General features: G+C 42.3%; 4 protein-coding genes across 4 annotated transcripts; 2 read left to right on the top strand and 2 right to left on the bottom strand.

Annotated features, from left to right (window-relative positions):
* Window positions 1-136: 136 nt before the first annotated feature.
* Window positions 137-4716, top strand: arv1 (ARV1 homolog, fatty acid homeostasis modulator). Its single transcript, XM_079754144.1, has 5 exons — window positions 137-269; window positions 428-547; window positions 1126-1282; window positions 1886-2116; window positions 2690-4716. Exons 1-5 carry the CDS (start codon window positions 174-176, stop codon window positions 2815-2817), a joined length of 732 nt encoding a protein of 243 aa, XP_079610270.1. The 5' UTR covers window positions 137-173; the 3' UTR covers window positions 2818-4716.
* Window positions 4717-5150: 434 nt separating this feature from the next.
* fam89a (family with sequence similarity 89 member A) lies at window positions 5151-11787 on the bottom strand. The gene is made up of 2 exons (XM_079753667.1): window positions 11374-11787; window positions 5151-9659 (listed from the first exon to the last, which is right to left on the bottom strand). Exons 1-2 carry the CDS (start codon window positions 11620-11622, stop codon window positions 9321-9323), a joined length of 588 nt encoding a protein of 195 aa, XP_079609793.1. The 5' UTR covers window positions 11623-11787; the 3' UTR covers window positions 5151-9320.
* Window positions 11788-14419: 2632 nt separating this feature from the next.
* On the bottom strand, window positions 14420-18620 carry sprtn (SprT-like N-terminal domain). The gene is made up of 5 exons (XM_079753949.1): window positions 18110-18620; window positions 17834-17933; window positions 17386-17514; window positions 16471-16786; window positions 14420-16343 (listed from the first exon to the last, which is right to left on the bottom strand). Exons 1-5 carry the CDS (start codon window positions 18421-18423, stop codon window positions 15310-15312), a joined length of 1893 nt encoding a protein of 630 aa, XP_079610075.1. The 5' UTR covers window positions 18424-18620; the 3' UTR covers window positions 14420-15309.
* A 313-nt stretch (window positions 18621-18933) lies between these two features.
* exoc8 (exocyst complex component 8) lies at window positions 18934-22822 on the top strand. The gene is made up of 4 exons (XM_079753222.1): window positions 18934-20170; window positions 20517-20770; window positions 21097-21345; window positions 21740-22822. Exons 1-4 carry the CDS (start codon window positions 19015-19017, stop codon window positions 22145-22147), a joined length of 2067 nt encoding a protein of 688 aa, XP_079609348.1. The 5' UTR covers window positions 18934-19014; the 3' UTR covers window positions 22148-22822.
* The last annotated feature ends 517 nt before the right edge of the window (window positions 22823-23339 follow it).

Below are 23339 nucleotides of genomic sequence, written 5' to 3' on the forward strand. Positions count from 1 at the left end.
AGTGATGAGAGCGGAAGCTCCTGTAATGTAGTTCAGCGGTGAACACTCGCTCTCACGAAAAGGCGGAATCCAAACCGTGGACTATATTCAGGACGACATTTCCCGGCGGCCTCTGCGAATGATCCAGGAAGGAAGTGGTGAAGCCGGTTGTCAATTTCTTGCCAGGAACGAGAATGGAGAAGAGTGCCTTTAGATGTGTTGAATGTAACAAGAATGCTTTGGAATTACACAGGGATTACAGCAATGGGATCTTAAAGATCACTATATGTGTGAGTTATGTGTGAACGTTTTTGGGGGATATTATGATTTGTTAAACCATACCTGTTTGATTCTGTAATCTGTAAACATGTGCAGATACTCTTGAGTAACTAAAATCGGACACAGAAGTACAACTTGACTCATAGCCCTGCGTCTGTTATTCTTCTAGGATTCTTGTCAAAAGCCAGTAGACAAGTACATAGAATACGACCCAGTGATCATCCTGATTGATGCTATCCTTTGCAAGACACAGGCTTTCAGGCACATTCTGTTCAACACCAGCCTCAACGTGAGTATTACAAATACAAATGAATCAACTTGAACACTTTGGGATAATATAAGCAATATGACCAGAACGTCTATTTATCCAGGCTAGTCTTTCCAGATGAAAGGTCAGGTTTCAAGGAGTAGCCTGTAATTGTTGCTGTATGCCAACTGAAAATCATAATTTTATACATAATGGATGCATGGATCCATTCCTAACCTTGTTTTACCCCCCCAGCAGACCTTCATGATACCTAACTAGAAATGGTTTCCTTTGAAATAATATTATACCATTCAGTAACTAATAATTTATAATTAATGTTCATCTATTAATATTTAGCATCATTATCAATATTTTGGTGTCCTAGGCATTTAAATCGAAAGACGCTTAGTTCAGCTTCTGGTCTTAACTATTGTTTAGCGTTAACATAAATTATGTGAAGCAAATTATATTTTACGTTGTTGATTTCTTAGGATATTTAAATCAAATTAAGTACAGCCTTGACTTTGCCTGGCGTACCCCCAGCTGAGAATCACTGTCTTGTCATGACTGTATAAAACATGATATTAACACATGACCACCTTATCTCTTCATCTCCATAGATCCACTGGAAGTTGTGCATCTTCTGTCTCCTGTGTGAGGCCTACCTCCGGTGGTCCGTACTCCAGCAGGGCTCCGAGCAGAGCAGCGACCCCGCGGACATCATCAGATACACCAAGGAGTGGGACTTCTATCGCATGTTCGGATTGGCCGCCCTTGGTAAAACAGGAGCACCGGAGCAGGAAGGGAAATTGTATTATTGTGTTTGTTGTGTAGAGTAAGAACTGTTGGAAAACTGTATAGCAATTACTGTGCGTGCCAAAGAGGTGATAGGATGGCATGTGATACAGTAGATTCACATAATCCACTTTGTTTTTACTTAATCAGTCATTATAGTGAATGATTCCTGGGATTAATAATGCCAATGCCACATTCAATGATGTAATAAAAGACCGTTAGCAATACAAATGAATAATATATATTCTGACTTGTCGGCAGTCCAGCGATTTGTCAATTAATTATGAGGTTTGAGAAATCTCTTTGTGTACGGTTAATTTCTTTCTTTCTTCTTCAAGCCGCTCAGGAGTTTCGAAACACATTACTGTTACCATGTTAAACATTGGATGTGTGTTTCCTGCTGGGAAACAGTATAAAAAAGGGCTGTACACTAATGTCTTCTTATTATAATTCTGAAATGCGAAAAAGCTAGTACTCTGATCAACAAAGAAACTTTTAATGTCTAAAAATAAATTAACAAGACACTGAAGTTTGTCCACCCCTGTCCCCTGATGCCCACTGACCGTTGTCCTCTCTCCTCCCCAGAGCTTGTGGCCTTCTGCGGCGGTGTGTTCTGCTTCCTCTGGCTGAGCGTGGGGCTCCTGGGCGCGAGGCCTCAGCCACTGGACCCCCAGCAGCTCCTGCGGGCGCTACTGCTCTCCTGTTACGGCAAGGTCCTCCTCATCCCCGCCGTCATATGGGAGCACGACTACTCGCCGCTCTGCCTGGGACTCATCAAGCTTTTTGTGCTCACCTCCAACTCGCAGGCCATCAGAGGTAGGGGAACGTTCTTGTCTCTACTCTTTCAATAAGTAACACTATTTGTTTGTTTTTACCGGCCAAATGGTCAAATATATTGGATTTCAAAGGGCACCCCTTTATTAACCCTCTTGGGTTTGGACCAAAATTAATGTTTTGGCAAAATAGTTCTAATAGTATAATAGTAGTAGTATCTAATAGTAGTAGTAGTCTAATAGTATTAAGTAGTAAGCAGGGGGTGATCAACACTGTATTTTCAAAGATAGTTTTAAATTGTCATCCATGCGAGTGATCTTTATTTATATTTTCCTTTTTTCATATATAATCCCACCAGGGGTAACAACAGCTTTCTACAAAACAGATGCAACGCTGCATTTTCAAAGCAATGAATCTCTGTCTAGATGAAATAAACAGAACCACAAGCATTTATTATAACAAGATTGTTACAAGCATAGTAATAAAATAACTGCAGGCAAATATCGCTGATCTTCAGATTTACATCTGCCTAGTAATATGCTTTATATCCAGAAAAAAAACGACACCACCGCATTCTTATGAATTTTACCCCTGCCGCCTGTCCTCTCCTTCTAGTGGTTCTCAATAGCAGCAGGCGTCTGTCCGTGATGGCTGTGATTGCCGGCCTGCTGTCGGAAACCTGCATGGACCTGGTCTTTCAGAAGCTCCTGCAGCTCCTTCCGAACATGCTTATCTTCTGGTGACCCAGTTGATGCTGCATTAAGGTCCTTGAATGCAGATGGGCGGATTTAGTGGCCGACTGGGAGCAGGTGGGACTTTTATTTTGGCGGAACAGTTCCGGAGCTAACATTATACGGACTGAACATTACCTCCCGGCCCATGGAGGTAGAAAAACAATCCACTAGATGCTTGGAATACTGAGCCTGGAGAGCTTTTGAGGTGGAAATCAAAGGGCAAATCTAAGTTTTGTTTTGTTTTCTATCGTTTCATTGTTTTAAGGGAAACTCGTGTAGATCCATGGGATTAGGTGGAGTCCTGATCTTAACGACTGTTAAACCTCCTAAATCCACATCTTGGGTCTTGCTCTAGCCAAATCAGGCTGAGAGCTTGAAAATCACCCAAATGCTGGCTCGCTATTTGGACAGGACTCAGACAGTACTCCAGGCATTCCTAAGCCTAATAGATAAATTCTAAGCTTAACTTCCTCTCTCCCATGTTGTCTCTCTCTCCCAAGCAAGAAATTGTCATTGTGGGGGAAATTCAAGAGGAGCTATTCTTCCATGACACTATCTCAACAATGAGAGTTTGAGTGTCGCTTGGTGAGGGGAAACTATATGTCATCTCATGTTTGAGGTATACAAGCAGAGGTTTATCTTTTGTGATGTATTTATATTTGAAGACACATTTTCTCAGGAATCTCTCCATATAAGCTTCACTACCTAACCGATTGAACATTTAAAAATACTTTTGGACATAAAAAGATGCAAGTATCCTTGAAAGGTTGAAATTGGAAACGCCACACAAGCATTGGGAAATTGTGTGTGTGTGTGTGTGTGTGTGTGTGTGTGTGTTTTTTTGAGGTGACAACATCCCAATTTGTCTTCTTTGTCTAAATGGCTGTAATGGTTTGCTGTTTTAAAAAAAGAAAGAAAAATAATTCCATCTCATCTATGCCAAAATATGCACTCTTGCACAACACGCATGGCTGAGTGTATGCGTCTGCAACTTGGTAGCGCACACTACACGCCCTGCAGGTTGCAACACGTCTGTTCAGTAGAAGCAGCTGGTGTAAACAGCACACAAGTGTGGAATGTGTGCTCCTCACCCATGGGTGTATCTGCACTGCGCTCCACTGCCATTGCAGAGAATGGTGTAGTCTGCATTCCAGTTCTGTCAGATACTAACAGGGAAATGAGGGAAGGTGGACTGGTCTATCCTGAAGGGACACTGTATGTTGTTTCATATAAAACCCAATAAATGCAGTTTATTTTTCTTGAACCGACAGATAAGTGACCTTACTCAGAGATGTTATTTTCATATGGTGATCGTTGAAGAGTTTACTGAAAGTGTACCAGGAAACAACCCAAATTAATTTTGTAAAGGTAAAACTCTATCAGATGATTCAGTCTTGTGTTTTTGGTTTGCCTTTGCCTTCATGGATCTAAACTGAGGTTAAATTATTAATCTAGTTTAGTCTGTGCTGGTTTAGTTTCCAAATTCAATTTGCACATCACTCTGAAGAGGAATCCCCACAAAGCCATTAAGAACATTATGGACTTGAGGAAGTGATTACCTTTTTCAGGTAATCGATTGCAAATGTTCAAATTGCAAAGCTGTAATACAAATAACAAATATGATATACAGATATACATTTGTATTACAAATGGACAATAAAATAAAATCTGTAATAGACATGGCTTGCCAATACTCCAGTGATTCACTTTTCAGGTGAATACTGAGCTAAAAGTAAGACAGGGCAGCAAGGTCTTATAGAGAGGACTAGACCAGGAATCAAGTCTGGAAAGAGTATTGCCCACATGCGCGTTGGAGAAGAGACCTTGAACTCTTGAACTGCAGAGTCAGAAGACTGCCTCAGAAGATACCTCATGTCAAGCTACCTCGATCTGATGGCTTTCGCTACTATAGCCAAAATCACTTCTCTGCCATTAGAGACATTATGGTCTAGATTATGCTGGATTCAATGTTCACAATAAAGCAGTATTTTCAAATACATCTGTAGATGTAAAGATTCTGTTACACAATTTCTCAACGTCAATGTGTGGAGAGAGAGTGAAACCCTCTGTTGATAGAGTGACCTTGGATTATCTCTAAACCAAGATTACATTAATCTGCTCCTAATCCTCCAACAGGTGTCATGGCTCAGAGGGAAGGAAGGATGAAAGAGGGATGAGAGAAATGCAGAAAGGCATATTTTTCCTATTTATTTATTTATCTTCATTATGTTTTAATGTAGGGTGCAAAGAGGACACGCACAACTTCATGTTTGAAAGGCATTTTAACATCTGAGAATATTTTTTGGGATAATTCACATGCAAAAAAACCAACACACTTGTAACAGGAAAAGTATCAATTCACTTTTATTAAACTCATTTTAAGGTATCATGTCTATGATAAGATTACATCAAAACAATCTTCGAAGAAACAGTAGTATGGTCATTCACTGATAACACCGCTGCTGCAAAAGCTTACAATAAACTGAAGGAATTGTATCGCAATCTAGAGCTGGGTGATCATTTTCAATCGTATAACATTATTAAAGTGTATAGGTAATGGTCATATTTAAATTTGTTTTGTCTCACATGATTCTTCTTCCACCATTCCTGGTTTTTCATTGTCCTTATCGTTGTTCAATGTTCATTTTGATACTGTTGCATGAAGTCCCGGGAAGGTGGACATTTGAACGTTGTAGAGGTATACCGTAACAGAACAAATAATCACCCAGCCCTAGAGTGATCACATAACAATATATATAGATATATAAATAAAAAAGACACTGGTATACTATTCAACTAATGGTTATAATGATGTATGGTATACATAGAAATCGGTTAACAGGTTTTGCTATATCCTGATTGGGTTGCATTATGTCTTGAATACTCAGTACTGTTTTCTGTTTTTAAAGTAAAGATACCGACACATTCATCATTTCCATTTCTCGGTCAGTTCAGGGATTTATGTCCATGTTATTGGCATTTATATTTGGCTACACGTTGGCACGAGTAATGTTGATATTTAGGGTGTACAGATAGAGATGAATTCTTGTCACAATTCATTATGCCAAAATAACACTCAAGATATAAAACAGGCGTTATCAAATTGAATGGCAAAAGTGCATAACTGAATTAATTTGACTTTCATTCACTTCCTTTATGGGAATCCTTGGTCTAATACAATTTGAGTGATCTACAGCCATACTATTCAACTGATAATAATAGTCGGACTGTTGTTGAATTACCATTTGCTGGTGTAAAATTTAAGGCTTGCATTACATATGTTTGCTGTGCTGGCTTCGATTTTCATTTTTTTTACATTACCAATACAGTACATTGAGCACTATGTGCTTGTTCAATAACAATCATAACTCGTAACAAGTACTGGGGACCAAAGAAGACATCAAAACCGAAGTACAAGGTGTGTGCAAAGAAACTGTCTGACATACCATTCAAAACGAGAAATAGCACAAGTGGGCATCACCTTAGCTTATGCAATAACAAACTGACACAAAAACCTCTGCAAGGTTAAACTAGGTGCATCTCAAGTACATCAAACATGAGAACATTGATTCCGTGTTGACATAATTTCTTTGGTAACATTTGACAATAAGGGGACTTTATTAACCAGCTACTAACATTAGTTGAGGCAATAATAAGCATTATAATATATCATTAGAATAGGGGTTAGGGTTAATCCTAACCTAATCCTAAAATGTATGCATTAAATAATGTTAATTAATGGTAAATCAATGCACCCCAATTGTAATGTGTTACCACTGTTCTGACCAGCGTTTGGAACCATAACAGAGGCAGTCAGCCCGTTGACCAGAGAGCTCATAAAGGCACTGATCACACGCTGTGGAGCCATGCGAGGAAAGACCTGATTCAAAAATCGAGTGAACTCTGCTACCAGGCTAAGCACTATGATATAACAGGCTTTACAAGTCAGATGGGTTTTGTTTTTTCCCACAAAGCAAAGGGAATTATATTATTTTATACATTGGCCGAGCTGGAAAGTTTACTTTCAAGCAGTTTGGGCGATCTGTTGGTTTATTAGGACACCATCGGATACGTGTGAGGTAAGTGGTAATACTCTCAAAAGTACACAGTCTTTATAGAGATGTATTATCAGGTAGCCTCTCGGAGCCGGGTGGGACTTTGTCTGGATGGACTTAAAATTTGCAACAATGAATGTCTAGCCACAAAGGATCACAAGGAAAACATTAATTTTCTCCTGATAGACTACCTAGTGCTGGCTCATTTCCAGTTGTGGGCCTGTGACAGGGGGGTGCTTGATACGTTGTGCAGTTAAAATGATATCACAACCCTGAATGAGGTTGCATGATTAGGTCAGTACTTAATTCAATACTATACTGCATTACTTTCCAATAAAAATGTTACAAAGTAGGAATTTCAGCTCCTTATGCTTTACGCCAAATGAGGCCTCAGCATTATGCTGCATGTCAGTCACACCAATACAGATTGTACAGCCACATGTTAAGCCCCTTTTTCTTTATATAAAATGTACATTGCTGTTGAAACATTCCTTACAATTGCGTAACTATAAAATGCATTCGAACAACATTACCAATTGCGGCACAAGCAATGCAAAGGGCATTTTACGCTGAACATTGCTTTGTCTGGTTACACCAACACACTCATTTTACTTGAGTGTTTTTTGGATGTCCTCTTGGTGTCAATACAATTGACACCAAGATGGCACCGATAATGCGTGTGTACCGAGCTACATTATGGTAAGATGACAACACACCTAGTAGTCACCTACAGAGTATCATTGAAAACATGTCAGCAACAGGTTAGGTAGAAATCTTATAGAGATGGCAAAATAAAAACGTCCTGGTATTTAAAGCAGCTGGCCTTGCTTTAGGGATCCGAAAGATTGGTAATTTCCTTCCTCTCTTCAACATAAAAGGGAATGTCCAGACATTGTGGCTAGTTTCAGCCTGTACTATGGAGAATGACAATGGAAAGGTTCAGATAACTTGTGATTTTTGGTGCGAGTGCTTTACTCAAATATGCTGTAAGATTATGCCAGGAAATAGAGATGCATTGATAAGGTGGCTACAGGAACCTTGACGGCCCTATTCTAGGCTTTCAAAAAAATAAATAATTAGCGGTGGCAGTCAAGATAGGATATCGGAGGTGTCCATTTCAAAAGAGAAAAACATTTTAGTAACTTCATTTTTTGCATTATTGACCACAGTAACATGACAAATGTTTACTTGGAGAAAATATTTGGTGTTGCAATATAACTACTACACTAGTAATCGTCAACCAATTTTTAAAAGAATGCATTAAATCCACCATGCTAATTAAACACGCACCAACGCCTTGGTGCGTACATCCGCATATAACCCAAATGTTTGCATATTTGGAGTGGCTAAAGCATAGGCTTTGACTGGCTAAATGCTGCAGAGTATGTGTTGCTAGTATAATTCATACAGAATATTATAGTATGAACAAGCAGGAGAAACATTCTCCGCTGGTTATAAAAGTACCCTGTATTCAGCTGATAAAAAGGCGATATGGTTTACCCACTGATTATGGGTGATGATCAAGACAATGATCGGATGCTAGGATTTTGGAATATTTCAGAAAAAACATAACTTGCTACATGTTGAGGGGAACCAGTGCAAACACATCACTTACTGTATGCCTTATGCAAGGTATCCAATTAATCAAAGGCTTGGTTTGTGTAATATGGACATAATTTTACCTTATAGTACTAGAAGCATAACCACTCTAGTTCCTAAGCATCGATCATGTCTTCTCACCAACCAGCCAACTCAAATGTCCAGGTTCAGAAACAACATCTCCATTGATTAAGGTACCCAGCCTGCTAAATGCTATAACGGACACATGTAATCCTCAAACGACTTTTAGTACTTTTTTGAGAATTTAATAGTTGAAAAAAGAAAAATTATATTTATATTAGATAATAAATAATATAAATTTGTTTATATCTTTATATGTCCAAAATAAAAAAGTTTGAAGGATAGGCTAGAAAAAGAGAATACAGTTGAAGAAGAGCAGTTCGGAAAATAACAATGCATTTGAGTATTGCCTCAATTTGGGACGTGAACAGTCTTACGTCTTTAAAAAAAAGATGAAAGACCCAATCAAACTCCAGTCCCATGTGATTGAGACGAGGCTGATAGTTCTCCTCCCTAGAATCCATACGGCACCGGGTCAGGCAGAAGAGGAAGAAAACAAACTAAACAAATCGTCCCTCAAAATGAAACCAAGCTTTTCCCCAACGCAAGCATTTTTCCTTCTCCCTCGTGTGCTTGTGTGAGGAAAGATTCACGAGACGATTCCCTTGGTCCATTTTAACATCCATCCCAGGCCTACCAAGTCCCGGGGTGCTTAAAGCCCAACCCCCTCCAGCCAGTCCCCGGGAAACGCCATCCTTATCTTCCATCGTCCACCAAACCCAACCCAACCATCACATCTTGTGTGTCTGTGTTCGTATCGGCCGCCCGTAAGAGCGCTCAAATGGTGACGTGGAACGAGTCTTGAAGCCAGCTTCCTCCAGCCTCCTTACTTCCTTCCACGCCGTTTTTCCCTCCGCCGCCACCGCTCCCGTTTTTCCCGGCGCTGCCCAGGACCGCCGCCGCCATGCCCTCGCCGTCGTCACTGTCGGGGGGCAGCTCGCCCGTGGGCGTGGCGCCGGGCTCGCCGTAGTACTCGTCGTCCTCGTCGAAGTAGCCGTTCTCCAGCAGGCCCGAGGCGGCGCTCAGGTCCTGGCAGCTGCCCTTGTACTCCTGGATGGACTCGTGCAGCGACCACAGCTGGCACAGCAGCGACATGTCCTGCTGACGCAAGCCCACCTTGGAGGGGGAAGAGGGGCAACGAAGAGAGCGTGATGATGAGGGAAGGAAACATTAAAACACATTGGTTTGTTGTGTCACATGTGTCACATTGCTCACTGACTGGCGTCAACAAACCTACGACTGGGTAACTGATGGGGTTAATTAATGCTATATATTTTTTTCTTTTACCAAAATGCTTCCATGGCGAGGATGGGGTTGCATTTTTGCATTAACCAGTTAAAACATATTTTGGATAAGATGACCATGCAGATGGCAGTATTCATTGTTCAATCTGAATTGGCAACAACAATCATGTGAAGGTACCGTTTACTACAATGTAGGCCTATGCCTCAAGCCAAGAAAGGAGCCAATGTTGACTTCTTCTAATCTCATGAATATCCACAACACCACATGGATACATCAGCCAACTTTACAGGGCAGCGATTGCGGGCCTTCCTGTAAATTAAAACTTGTTATGAGCTTGACTGACTGCCACAGCGATGCCCTATGCAATGTTTTTTTACCACCTACACAAAAGGCTCCACAAAACAAGCAGACTGTTGGCTCCAGTTTGTATGGTGCAATGGCAGGTTTAACTCCCACAGGAAATCATCGCTGTACCAGCAGAGGTAATTAAGGTGAAACAAACCTGCCGAAAGTCCCTTTACTTATTCAGCATTAATATACCAAAACTACAGAATGAGGTGTAAACGGCATGATTATTTCAAGAACAAACCAACAAATCTTCAATCCCAGCCAGCATTGGAGATTGTTACAATTGACCCCATGCATGACCTGGGTCACTAGGCCAGTCTGTTGCCACCCACACACATTATTTTATTTACCCCTTTAACATGGACAAAACATGTGGAACACGATTGAGGTATGCTGCCTTTGAGGTCTCTACTACAGCATCAAATGGGAACGTCCCTCAACCAGTCAACCTATAGGCAATAGGCTTACTTCTAGGAGAGTAAAAAGTGTTTGCCTTTGTTATTGAGGATAATGATGCAATACATAATTATGTCCTTTTTATGGTGAACAACAGCTTTTAACCCACAATGACAGCATTAGCTACAGTTGTGTTTTCTTTGAATAATGTTAGCACATTGCAGTCCAACCCTAGCCAACAAAGCAGTGTCTGAAAGATCCCTTAATGTCTTTAGACCGAATTTGGTATTTCACCACACTGAGAGGTGTTTTTAAATCACTGAAAAAAGAAAGACGAAAGGAGAAAACGTTCAGTTTGCTTTTTGATGATAGAGGCCACTTGGAACCCCTTGCGGGCCCCCCTGCTGCGAATGTGTCTGGGGGTAAGGGGGGCTTCTGAATGTAGTGCACAGGCCAATACTAGATCTTTTAATTGTTCCATGAGTTATGTATAGCCTATAGTTATAAAACATGGACACTGACTGAAATTCAACGGTTCTAATGGCCGGATTTGGCCAGAATCAAACCTCGGGATGGGTACAGGCTATGTTGAAGTGGATAGAGAAATCATTCCCAGACGTTAGCCCTGCTGTTCGACTCAAAAAAACTGTAGGCTATTCCTAATGTCAACTATGTATTTCTGCCAGTTATTATAGGCCTACAATTGGAATCGTCTGCAGTCCCAATCGCAACATATCCAGCAGTTTAACACACGGATTTTGTTCAATCTCAACGTTTTACAGATGATGATCATAAAAAAACACTTCGGAGGGTTAGAGAAACACATGCGAAAGCAAATCACCATCTCTTTCCGGAGCAGTGCCAGAGCCGCGTCGAGGTTGGCCGGCTTGTTGGTCAGAAAATGGTCGGTGTTGTTTCGTCCTCGGCTCAGGTCATCTTGGATCATGGTTTTCTTCACATACATTCTCTCCATGTCTCGCCAAGAGCCACCGCTCGAGTTCAACAAGCCGCTCAGGCTCTTCGGCAGGGGCGGCAGCCCGTCGATACAGGCCATGCCGCCCGCCGTACCATTCGCCGACTTACCATTCATCGTTTATTACGCTTATAAACGGGGGGACCGGACAAAACAAGCACTTCCCACGGATAACCGCGTTTCTAATCGTTAAATAATGTCAATGTAGAACCATCTCCTGCGCAAAAAAACTGAACGACGGCGGTTTCCCCTCGCCCAGAAAAGCCCAGGCAGTAATCTGGAGGTGTAGCTAAATCCACTTCCTGTCCTTTTAACACTGTGGCTGAGTGGGCGTGTCCGCGTGACGAGCATAGACGGCTGGGCGATGATTGAATATTCATAACTTTTTTGACAGATTTAAAAACGATAGTCAATAGTTGAGGGCAATTTTAAAAGTTTTCTTCTCACAGCTAGGTTATAGCCTTATGTGTCTCGTATTTGGCAACATATCGACATGTAATAAAAGCTTATTACAACAGAATATCACCAGGACCATGGCAGTATTTGTATGATCTTTACATTTACATCTCCTGTAACAATAATTACATATGCTACTATTGATGGTATAATGGTTAGGTTTAAAGATACTCTTTATTTGTGGTAGTGCAGGCCTACTGGGGAGGTCAACACGAGTGAACAATAGTGTCATAGAACTGACAGATGGTGGGCTTTACCCCCAAACTGGGGGTCTGCCACCCCCAGCCGTGGCCCGTCACAACATAACACAACCTTGAAATAAAGGCACAATGGCAACATGCACACCCCACACAACAGAAGACCATTTGATTTGCCAAACACACACACACACACACACACACACACACACACACACACACACACACACACACACACACACACACACACACACACACACACACATGTGCACACAAACACACACACACACTCACACACGACACACGTGCAAACACACAGAAATATGCCATTGCAGCAGCTTAGATTAATTGATTTTATCCAATTACATATTGTTAAAGTCAAATAAAACATATGAAAATAAATATGTATCGATGTGCCTTAATTAAATGGCAATCAAAATGTCCAGACATATACAAGCAAATTGCCTTGCAGGAAATGTAACAAAAAAAAGGAAAAGAAAGATTATACAATCATGTAGACAAGTATCTATCTGCTGTTTACAGTGTGGGAGATCAGACACACCACTGTGGAAATGAAGGGCGGAGCACCAGTGATCACATCCCGGTCGAGCTGTGTTCTGAGCCATGGTCCAGATCAGGGGATTAGATGTATGATTGTACCCCCTGGGGAGAGGGGGGGGACCAGATATGATAGACCATTTAGGGGCTTTTGTTAATCAGACCTGTGGCTCAACTGTCTGCCTTGCTAAAAGAGACAATTAAGTCACTCATTGAGTGTAGGCTGGTTTATCGTAGCCCAAAATATATCAGTTAAGGCTTAAAGACGCTATAGTTCTCCTGATAAGCCTGATCTTTATGTTCTCAGTAAAGTTTTCTTTCCCTTGTGAAATATGTTATATACATAACAGCTGTCTCAAAATAGTGATACTGGCTGACATATTCCGGGATTCAGTTACTGTTACTGTGTGAAATGACTGAATAATTTGCTTGGTAAAAAAACCCATTACTGACTAACATTTCCTTAGTTTTTCAGCCATCTGAAATAGGTATTGTAACCTTTTTAATGTATGTGTACTGGGTAATGGGTAACCTTTTATAAAAGATAAATGTACCAAGATGAAGTTGTAATGTTTATGTATTTGCCTGCTTGTGCAATGTCAATGTTTACAACACTGGTGTTCCAAATAAAAAGTTAACTCATTGATTTCATTGTTCTGGAGCATAGACTTGGGGTGGTCACAGAAATAAAGACAGTGATAGTGACCAGCTGCCGAGTCACTGTCCCAGTTGTTGTATCTTTTTCCTTCCTTCCTTCCTTCCTTTCTTTCCCTAACTTCTAGGGAGAAGTACGGCAAAGCCAAGATGTCTTTGTTTTCCCCAGCAAACACAGGAAGGCATTGCAGCTCTGGCAGACTTAGTAAACACGCCTGTCCCAATCTTTTTTTTTTGGGAACCACACCTGTGTTTAACCTGCTATTACTCCAGCATCAAGGAGTCCATTATGAATGCATGCCTCCACCTCACCATGCCCTAAAATCTTAAGATCAGAAGTCTATAGATTGGAATCTATATCTAAATCATGTACCATGGAAGGAAGGGCAAGAGAAAACGGTTTTTCATGATTCAAGAATGGATATTAATAATGGGCTTTCACGTGCTTAACTAATTTGTGTTACCATCCAATCACACAGAGCCAAGTGTTGGGAACATGGCATGTCTATCAGTCTGTCTGTTATGTTGAGCCTGCCTCTCTAAGACACTCTTCCACCCATTTGTCCTGCCCATTCTGATTCTTACCCTTGACTCTTACTCTCCAACCCCCCCACATCACACCCTTCCTTAAACTGGATGCCCTAGTCACCAGCTGTCCTTAACATCAATCTTCCTCCATTATCCATCACTCCCCCTTTCTGTTTTGTCCCTAGTCCCCGAATTTCCTTTGGCAGATGTCCCCATTGATTCCCAACCTGAAGAAACAACACTTGAAAGACACTTGAAGATCTAGCACATCTGGTGGCTAGCGTACAGCCCGGTTTGGTTCTTAAATTAAGTAAATTAAAAATGTTGGGTCAAATCGTATAATAATCGTATTCTTGTATCCAATTTTCAAAAAGGGAAAAAGTGTTCTGAAAAAAAGACAGAATGAGCAAAGCTTATTAACAAAACCTTCTCTGTAAGGGCAATTGTTATAAGTGGTGACACAGAATCCAGTTCCATGGCCATATGTTAGGTTCAACACAAGGTTCTTCCACAAAATAGAATACATTTTAAAAAAGAAACTTTTATTTGCTTAGGAATTCAATACATCTAAAAATATGTCAAAAAAAACAAAAAAAAAACAACATATAACAAGTAGCATTCACATCCTCTTATATTGTAGCAATTCAATAATTTGCCCTCCACAAAAAAAAGTGAGGAGAATTGCCACTATAAAACCTTTTAACCACATAGTAACATTTAAATGTGAATGATTCAATTAAACTGGCACATCCTCATTCATTGCCCATCAAGGTCAGATGCACACGCCCTTGCGAATGCTTGCCAAAGCAGAATGCACTGGGAATTCTTATGGACAAAGGAAGCGGATACCATAGCTGGCCCGGTTGAAATGTGATAGCACCAAAATGAGCAGTGAAACATCACCTGTGACGGCTACAGATCAGCAAATCTATAAGAATGGCAGTCCCAACTATCCTTTTAACCTTTAATAGAGGTAGATATAGTTTGTGCTACAGCAGAGGCTGAATTATATATAATATATTTTCCGTAATTTAGTTCCAATAGAGACATGAACTTGCACATAATTAAAAGATTTTTATATCTGGTGCTATCTCTTTGCCATAATATTATTATATAATATTACAATCTCCAAGTCTTAGTGTCCATTTTAATAAAATTAAATAAAAGGCACAAACTAAAACAATCCCAAACGCAAAAATGGTGTGCCTTCGCCTTATTGTTAGTAGCACTCTATGAAGTACCTCTCTACTTCATTAAGAGCTTACCTGCAGTAGAACCAAAATTACAACCCAACTCCCTGAATTAAACAGTTGGTAAAGAACAAAGAATCTGCAAACTTGTATTTTTACTCATCAGAAGTCAGGAGTGATACAACAATGTATTGACATTCTGTCCACATTCACCGCCCTCCTTAATAAAGACAGGAGTCCAGATGCTCATTGATCTTCGACTCCTGTAGCTTTACTTGACACACAGGGCAGCTGACCATCAGCGGTAGAGGAACAGAGGAAGAGCTGGTGCTAGGCAGTGCAGTGGACGAGGATGACGCAGCAGAAGACGACGGGAAGTGTGACGAGGAAGTGGTGGCGGTGCTGCTGGTTACTGTGGCAGTGGCAGTTTTTTGGTGCTCTCCAGAGGAACCGGACACAGCGGAGGCCCCGCTTCCCGTTACCCTCGCCTGGCCTTGGGGTAACCCCGAGCCTCCAGCCTTTTTGCTGAAGAAGTCCAAGAGATTACGAGTGCTACCGCGCTCGTCCCACGACCTCTTCCTGGAGGGGACTGCAGAACCCTGACTGCCAAAATACTTGGACTGGCTCGGTTTGGTAGGGCTCGGTTTTGACATTGTGGGAGCCCCGGATGGATACTTTGAGAGGGTAGATGGGGGATTGACCTGTTGCCTGGGTATGGTAGAGGAATCAGTAGAATTGTGTATTCTCCCCAAAAGCAACAAGCTACTCCAGGTTGATGAGGGAGTGTATCCATTGCTGTCTGTTAAGGGCTTCGGGCTTTCAGTTATGCTGAAACTATCAAAAAGCTCTTTCACAGACTTCTGCTTTGCATTTAGAATGTGTCCTCCGGGGGTGTGTTGCTTGACGGACCCTGGTCCAACGTTGCCACTGTTAGGTTTGGGTACTCTAACCGGCGAGCCATTGATGCTGACAAAGTACTTGGTGTTGCCCACAGAGCGCTTTGTGGGGGGCTTATTTAGGGGCAAGGTGCCAGAACTGTTCTTGCCCAGAGAATCCAGAAAGGCCGTGGGAGAGCCAAGATTGTTTCGGGATGGAGGTGAGAATGGGGGTCGTTTGGGAGAGGAAACAGGGCTAGGGAAAGGTCTTTTCCAAACAGGCTCTGGTGATTTTTGAGAAGCGGAGGGCTGTGACCTCCCGAGAAGAACGCCCTTCCCACTAAATGGAATCATGTTTCTGATGTCCTGTGACCCGGAACCTGAAAGTTTAGAATACAAAAGACCAAAATAAATTATCGATTTTTAACCAAATACCTACAGTATTTAGCAACACAGCAAAAATGTGCGAAATAAAGTAGAAGGTTAGGTTTTGAAGAGTTTACTCACTGGCTGTGGTTGTGCTAGATGGTTTTGCGTTCCCCACTGGCTTTTTCCCCTCTGCCATCTTATCCTTGCCAGACTGTGCCTTTCCAGACTCTGCCTTGCCTTTCTTCTTCCCGTAGCCTTCGGGCTCCTTCACCTTGTTGTAAGTCCCACCGCAGGTCCTCTGGTGATCTCCCCACCAGGGGTCATTGGCAGACGGGGCCCGGTTCATGGCCCTCTTCACAAATCCAAAGTAAGGCTTTCGATGCTGGCAGGGGCCATCGCATTTCCACCAGTGTTGCCGATACAGGTCGACCTCATCGGTGAAGCTGTGGTAGACCTGGCCAGATGGGAGAGAGATGGTGGATACAAATAAAAAAAGAGTGAAGGTGAAATTACTAAAACAATGACTGCTGGTAAATAGAGACCTTTATAAAGGCAGTAAAGGCAAGAGGGTCAAATGGATTTGTTTGTGTGTCATACATGTCAATAGACTTCCTAGACTATGCTAAACAAAAACGAGGCCCCTAATATTACACTCCAAAGGATGATTGAATAATTGTAATACATTAATTAAAACACCTTGATCTCAGACAATCGAAATCAAATAGAATCGATATGATTCTATTTAAATACTGATGACCTTTCACTGAGGAGAAAGTCTTTCCATTGAAAAGGTTAATACAGTTCCTACACACCATTTAAATATGTTGTTACTGGGTGTGTGTGTGTGTGTGTGTGTGTGTGTGTGTATACGGTTGGCTACCTGATGAGCCAGCTGTGACAAGTTCCTTCTTGGATGTAATTTATAGAATTGTTGATATACTTTTCAAGTGGTTGGTTCATTTGGTATTCTCTCCCACACCACCACTCATTAGCTTTTTTTGCGAACAGATATTACGAGGGATTGAAAACAGTTTCCAATAGCAACACACATACAGTTATTTTGGTCCCAGTGGCTGTGTTTATCCTTTCCATGTGCTTGCAGAACTCAGGCCCATGTCCATCTCTGTCTCTGTTGTTCTGGGTCACAAACAGCAGCGCATGGATCATCTCATGGAGGAGAGTCTGGTGGGGGGAAATTGAGGGTGAAATATTGTGAATGTTTACATATAGCGACCCTTGATATAGTGACATGCATATTGCTATTCATTCAATAGATAATTGACCAAACCACCACTGAGCAGCATAGGAACCTTTCAAAATACACATATGGCAAATACCAATTTGCTGTATACAGTATAATTATGGTCTTATAGTCATAACTAAGAGCTGTGAGGTAGAATTTGAGGCCTTGACTGTTTATGTGATGCATTTGCTACGTTTTTTTCTCCCTATATTATAGAAATGAAAAGTGTGCAAATAATAAAACACATCATGCAATTACCTGCACCAGGTCCCGCCTGGGTCTGAGCTTCAACAGCGGCTCACTGAGTCTAATTGAACACAGTCCACCGCGGCCTTCGTAAGAACACACACCTGCACAACTGGACAGAACAAACACAATGTACACAAATACAATTATGTAGACAATATCAATTACTGCTTCTTGTCAACAAGCTATCACTATTTCGTCGTGTGCTAAATCAGGGAAATACATGCTTCATTCTGATTGTACGTGTGTGAACAGAGAATTGATAGTATTTGGTTAATGGTCATTTACAGCGTCATTCTTGGGCTCCATTTGACCTCGACTCCACTAAGCTTCCCCTCGAAGAACATGGCATTGAACTCCAAAAACATGGCTCGAACATCGGGGCTGGGGTCCAAGATCTCCCAGGACTCATCCACGATGGACATCGGCCTTTCCACTCGGTTTGTCCAGGGAATACCATTACCTCCCGATTCTACTTTTCGTTTTTTACTACTTTGCTCAACGCTATTCTCTTCAAAGTTCGTTGGTGATAATAAGGAGGATTCATATTCATTGTCGAACTGTTCCTGTAGCTGCAGAGCAACCATAAAGTCTTCGTCCATGTTGAAATAGATGATGTGTCAGTGTCAGGGATGGCCAGAACAATGAGTATAGCTAGCTCACAAAAGTTAAAGTTACATCACTATGCGCTGGTAGACGATGATAAAAGTAATTCGTCCATGAAAACGACAGTTGAAAAAGGGGTGAATATATAGCTAACATTGAGAGAAGGAGCCAAAATCTTTCAGACCGTTCTCTGTTGACGTTTCGCTTTGTGGTTGCACTGGTCCGAAAGGGACGCTAGGAAACGTAGTTTATTCCGGAGTTCTAAGCCATTAACTCATTCAATCATTGCATAATAACAAGTTCATAGGACTATACTATCCAGTACACAGTTAAAGTAGAGTCATAATTATATATTATCATCAATTATTCACAATTATTATAGGTATCAAATAGCTTTAATCAATAGCAATATTTGCTTTGCAGACGAGTATGGTCGGCCAACTACTTTCTGCAACTCGTGACGTTTCAAGGCGTCAACCTTGTTGTAGCTTCCTGTTTGGGTTGCAAGCTGACGGGAGCTAGCTCGATTTACAATTGATTGTATACAGCCCCTACATCGTACAAGTAAAGAAGGCATCGGTTTAAAAATGTCAGAAACTGGAAGTCGGCTGCGAAAGCAGTTGGAATCTGCTAATTTTGATCCGCAAAACTACGTCAAGCAGCTGTCACAGCAATCCGATGGCGACAGGGATTTGCAGGAGCATCGTCAAAAAATACAGACATTGGCCGATGAAACGGCGCAAAACCTAAAGAAAAATGTCTATAAGAATTACAGGCAGTTTATTGAGACGGCGAAAGAAATCTCCTACTTGGAGAGTGAGATGTACCAGCTCAGTCATATTCTTACAGAGCAGAAGAGCATAATGGAGAGCATCACACAGGCCTTGTTGTCAACAGACAAGGATGAAACTTCAAAAGAGATGCTAGCCGCCTTCCCAAAGGAAACAGAAGAAGTAAAGCAGAGGACTCTGACGTCACTACTAGAGAAAGTCGAGGGGGGTAAGAACATCATGGACACCCCGGGAAGGCACTTGGTGTACAATGGGGACCTTGCTGAATTTGATGTTGAAAACATGAACCCAGTCCAGAGAGTGCATGCTTTTCTAATGAACGACTGCCTGCTTATTGCCACCTGGCTGCCCAATCGCCGGGGTACGGTGAAGTATAAATACAACGCCCTGTATGATTTGGAGAGCTTTGCTGTGGTCAACGTGAAGGAGCACCCGCCCATGAAGGACATGTTTAAGATCCTCATGTTCCCAGACAGCCGCATCTTCCAGGCGGAAAACAGCAAAGTAAAAAAAGAATGGCTGGAGATTCTGGACGAAACCAAGAAGAACAAAGTCACCAAGGACAAACGCAAGAAGGAGGAGGAGATGCCCAGCTCCCCAGTGCGACCTGAGGTGTCAACCAACCCCTTCGACGACGAGGAGGAAGACCTGCCCGCCGACTCAGGAGGTGCCGTGGTGGACCTGGGCATGGAGTGGATCCAGGAGCTTCCGGAAGACCTGGATGTGTGCATTGCTCAGCGGGACTTTGAGGGCGCCGTGGACCTGCTGGACAAACTCAACGAGTACCTCCGCGACCAGCCCGTCACACAGAGCGTCAAGGAGCTCAGGGGCAAGGTGGAGGAGCGCGTGCGTCAGCTGACGGAGGTGCTGGTGTTTGAGCTGTCCCCGGACCGGTCGCTCCGTGGCGGACCCAAGGCCACCCGCCGGGCCGTGTCCCAGCTGGTCAGACTAGGTCAGTAGCTGTCTCATGAGTCCAGCTCCAGCCTTGAATAATTATCTTACAAATAGCTAGTATTCACTATTGCTGATTCATTTTCGTGAATGACAATTTAGTCTGTTAAAGGGTACATATAAGTGGTTGGTGCTTTTGAAATCCACCATTGTGTATTTGTAACCCCAACCCACTTCAAATGACTCATTTACATGTCATAATCTCAAAAAAAACTTCTTATTGAGTCATCAAAGCAATCCTTCTACTGTTAAACAAGTGAAAACATGTGCGCACATCAGAACTTGTGTTTCAAAGGAACTTTTAACAATTGATGAGCTGTATGCTCTTATCCCCCCGACCCCCCCAGGCCAGTCCACCAAGGCTTGCGAGCTGTTCCTGAAGAACCGCGCAGCGGCCGTGCAGACGGCCATACGCCAGCTGCGCATCGAGGGCGCCACCCTGCTCTACATCCACAAGCTGTGCAACATCTTCTTCACTAGCCTGCTGGAGACTGCCAAGGAGTTTGAGATGGACTTTGCCGGAAACACGGGCTGCTACTCAGCGTTCGTGGTCTGGTCCCGCTCGGCCATGAGGATGTTTGTCAGTGCCTTCAGCAAGCAGGTGTGTGGGCGGTCGAGGAGGAAACGCCATGTGTGTGCATTCGCGGAGAGAGGACTTTGTCACTGAAACTTAATTTGGTTCTGGTGTGACTGGTATGGTCCGGAGGTCGCTGGAACATTTTTGGCTTGAATTTCCCTTTTCCTTCAATGGTGGTTTTGAGCCATATTGATCCTCAGTTAGCAGGATGCGTTTATCTAACAAAATGTGAACATGGCTTTATAGTGGCCATGTTGTTGGTCCTAAACTTCTAAATGGGCCGCTGAAACAGGGTTTATTTTCTTGATTTTACATAATACTCTTCTAACGAGTGACTTTGTCATTTCCAGGTGTTTGACAGCCAGGAGAGCCTGACGACAGCGGCGGAGTGCGTGAAGGTGGCCAAGGAGCACTGCAAGCAGCTGAGCGACATTGGCCTGGACCTGAGCTTCACGCTGCAGTCCATGCTGGTAAAGGACGTCAAGACGGCCCTGCTCAGCTACAAGGACATCATCATCGAGGCCACCAAGCACCGTAACTCTGAGGAGATGTGGCGGCGAATGAACCTCATGACCCCAGAGGCCCTGGCCAAACTAAAGGTAGAGTCCAGCTTGGGTTTTTTGAGTGCTTCTCTGTGTGAATGTTTGTTTTAGGGTCTCACTGATAAAGCAACGTATTGTTGGAGGGCGGATTAACTAAGGGCTTATGATCGCATCCTAGGTAAATTAGATGAATTGGTACACAATGTACATTATTTTCTTATTCTTCTATATATTTTCCTCTATATTTATATTAAAATCAATTTTAGATTTACGATTCAATTGTAGGATAAAAAGGCCAAGCAATCCAAGGGTGTCTCTTCGTTTGTGAGCATCAATTATGTGACCAATAAAATAATGAGCGTAATCAGTAGTCATTAATAAAACTAAAGTCGCCAGTAGCACGTACCTGTAACGTGTGCTAACCACACATCCCCGGGCCTCCCCTCCGCAGGAGGAAATGCGCGTCGGCGGCATCGGCGACTTTGAGCAGTACACGGGCGACGACTGCTGGGTGAACCTGAGCTACACGGTGGTGGCCTTCACCAAGCAGATGATGGGCTTCCTGGAGGAGGGCCTGAAGCTGTACGTGGCCGAGCTGCACATGGTGCTGCTGGAGAGCCTGCGGGAGATCATCCTGGTGGCGGTGCAGCACGTGGACTACAGCCTGCGCTGCGAGCAGGACGGCGAGAAGAAGGCCTTCGTGATGCACAACGCCTCCTTCCTGCACGACACGGTGCTGCCCGTGGTGGAGCTGCGCTTCGAGGAGGCCGTGGGCAAGCCCGCCAAGCAGCTGCAGGATCTGAGGAAGAGCACCCGCTCGCTGAAGGTGAACCCGGAGAGCACCACCTCGCTGGTGTAGGAGGGCCCCTCTGTCTGGCGCTCCCTTTTGCCGGCGAGGCCCTTAGTTAAAAATATAGCCCCTTATGATTACTTTGAAAATATTTACACACTAATACAGACCATAATGCCGAAAGCTGTTGAAGCCAGAAGAACCACTTGTAAAGTGCACATTTCAGAACAGTAATGTAAAGATCAACACAATATACTTTATGGTAAGAGTGCTGGCAAGGTGTTATTTCTTTAAATGCTATGTTTGTCGACGTTTGTTCGAGTCATTTTTGAGCTGCATTAGAGAAAAAGAACCTGAATGATTTATTTTCCCCTTGTATAGTTTTGTAATCCTTCACTTTTAATGCTTTTATGATGGGGTTTTGTGTAGATTATGTGGTCTCACATGTATCAACTGGAGGTATACAGTACTAACAGCTTAACTGGGCTTTAATATTTCGCCTCATTGTATTGAAGCCTTAAAGGAAATATGTGACTGATTTAAAAAAAAGGGATGATTGGCTTAAAATGCCATTGCACTGTTGCAGAGCTGTAGAGTAAAAATGTCACTGTCTATGTTGCCAGATATTGATTGTAGCACATTCAATTAAAAAAATGCTATCAACATGCACAGCCAAATGTGTCATCCATATCCCCACTTCATGCTTTTTTGTATATATATTTGTTTAATCCACCACTTTCCGTTTCCATCGCGTAACGGTTTGATCATTTTTGTTGTTGGTAAGATTGTTCGATAACAATAGGTACCATGACAAGGACAGAGGTAAACACACATTGTTTTCGACTCTATTAAAAAAAAAACCTCAAACTTTGGAAGTCCAAATCGTACAAATATTAAAATTTCCTTGGGACAACGTTTTAGTCTACCACTTATGTTTGAATGGTTTTATTCATTTACTACATAGAACTAGTGCCCTCTAGTGGAAGCAATGCATGTAAGGAAAACAAAAGCATAAATCCAATCTGTATTTTCTCACATTTTCATAAATTATTTCAAGTCATGTATAACGAATGGTTCATTATTATGCATTTTATTAAACCTAATATGAGGCCAAAGTTAATATTCAGCGCCAACATCAAAGCTGTGATTCATATATTTGAAACATGAAAACAGTTGGCTCACCATCTAAAAGAATATGGCCATTGCAGAATTGATGTGTCATCGCATGGACTTGGACATTTTTAGATTATGAGCATTCTGC

Source organism: Pollachius pollachius (assembly GCF_949987615.1).
Source record: "Pollachius pollachius genome assembly, chromosome: 16".
In the NCBI taxonomy this organism is placed as follows: Eukaryota; Metazoa; Chordata; class Actinopteri; order Gadiformes; family Gadidae; genus Pollachius; species Pollachius pollachius.

What these genes read in the sequence shown, in the direction of transcription:
- fam89a (XM_079753667.1), bottom strand. Translation starts at nt 11,622, where the DNA reads ATGAATGGTAAGTCGGCGAATGGTACGGCGGGCGGCATGGCCTGTATC. An exon ending in CACTGCTCCGGAAAGAGATG is followed by an intron (nt 9,660 to 11,373) that starts GTGATTTGCTTT and finishes TCCCCCTCCAAG; the next exon opens with GTGGGCTTGCGTCAGCAGGA.
- sprtn (XM_079753949.1), bottom strand. Translation starts at nt 18,423, where the DNA reads ATGGACGAAGACTTTATGGTTGCTCTGCAGCTACAGGAACAGTTCGAC. An exon ending in CCAGGCGGGACCTGGTGCAG is followed by an intron (nt 17,515 to 17,833) that starts GTAATTGCATGA and finishes TCCCCCCACCAG; the next exon opens with ACTCTCCTCCATGAGATGAT. An exon ending in ATCTAGCACAACCACAGCCA is followed by an intron (nt 16,344 to 16,470) that starts GTGAGTAAACTC and finishes CTAAACTTTCAG; the next exon opens with GTTCCGGGTCACAGGACATC.
- arv1 (XM_079754144.1), top strand. Translation starts at nt 174, where the DNA reads ATGGAGAAGAGTGCCTTTAGATGTGTTGAATGTAACAAGAATGCTTTG. An exon ending in TCTTAAAGATCACTATATGT is followed by an intron (nt 270 to 427) that starts GTGAGTTATGTG and finishes TTATTCTTCTAG; the next exon opens with GATTCTTGTCAAAAGCCAGT. An exon ending in TGTTCAACACCAGCCTCAAC is followed by an intron (nt 548 to 1,125) that starts GTGAGTATTACA and finishes TCATCTCCATAG; the next exon opens with ATCCACTGGAAGTTGTGCAT.
- exoc8 (XM_079753222.1), top strand. Translation starts at nt 19,015, where the DNA reads ATGTCAGAAACTGGAAGTCGGCTGCGAAAGCAGTTGGAATCTGCTAAT. An exon ending in GTCCCAGCTGGTCAGACTAG is followed by an intron (nt 20,171 to 20,516) that starts GTCAGTAGCTGT and finishes CGACCCCCCCAG; the next exon opens with GCCAGTCCACCAAGGCTTGC. An exon ending in TCAGTGCCTTCAGCAAGCAG is followed by an intron (nt 20,771 to 21,096) that starts GTGTGTGGGCGG and finishes TGTCATTTCCAG; the next exon opens with GTGTTTGACAGCCAGGAGAG.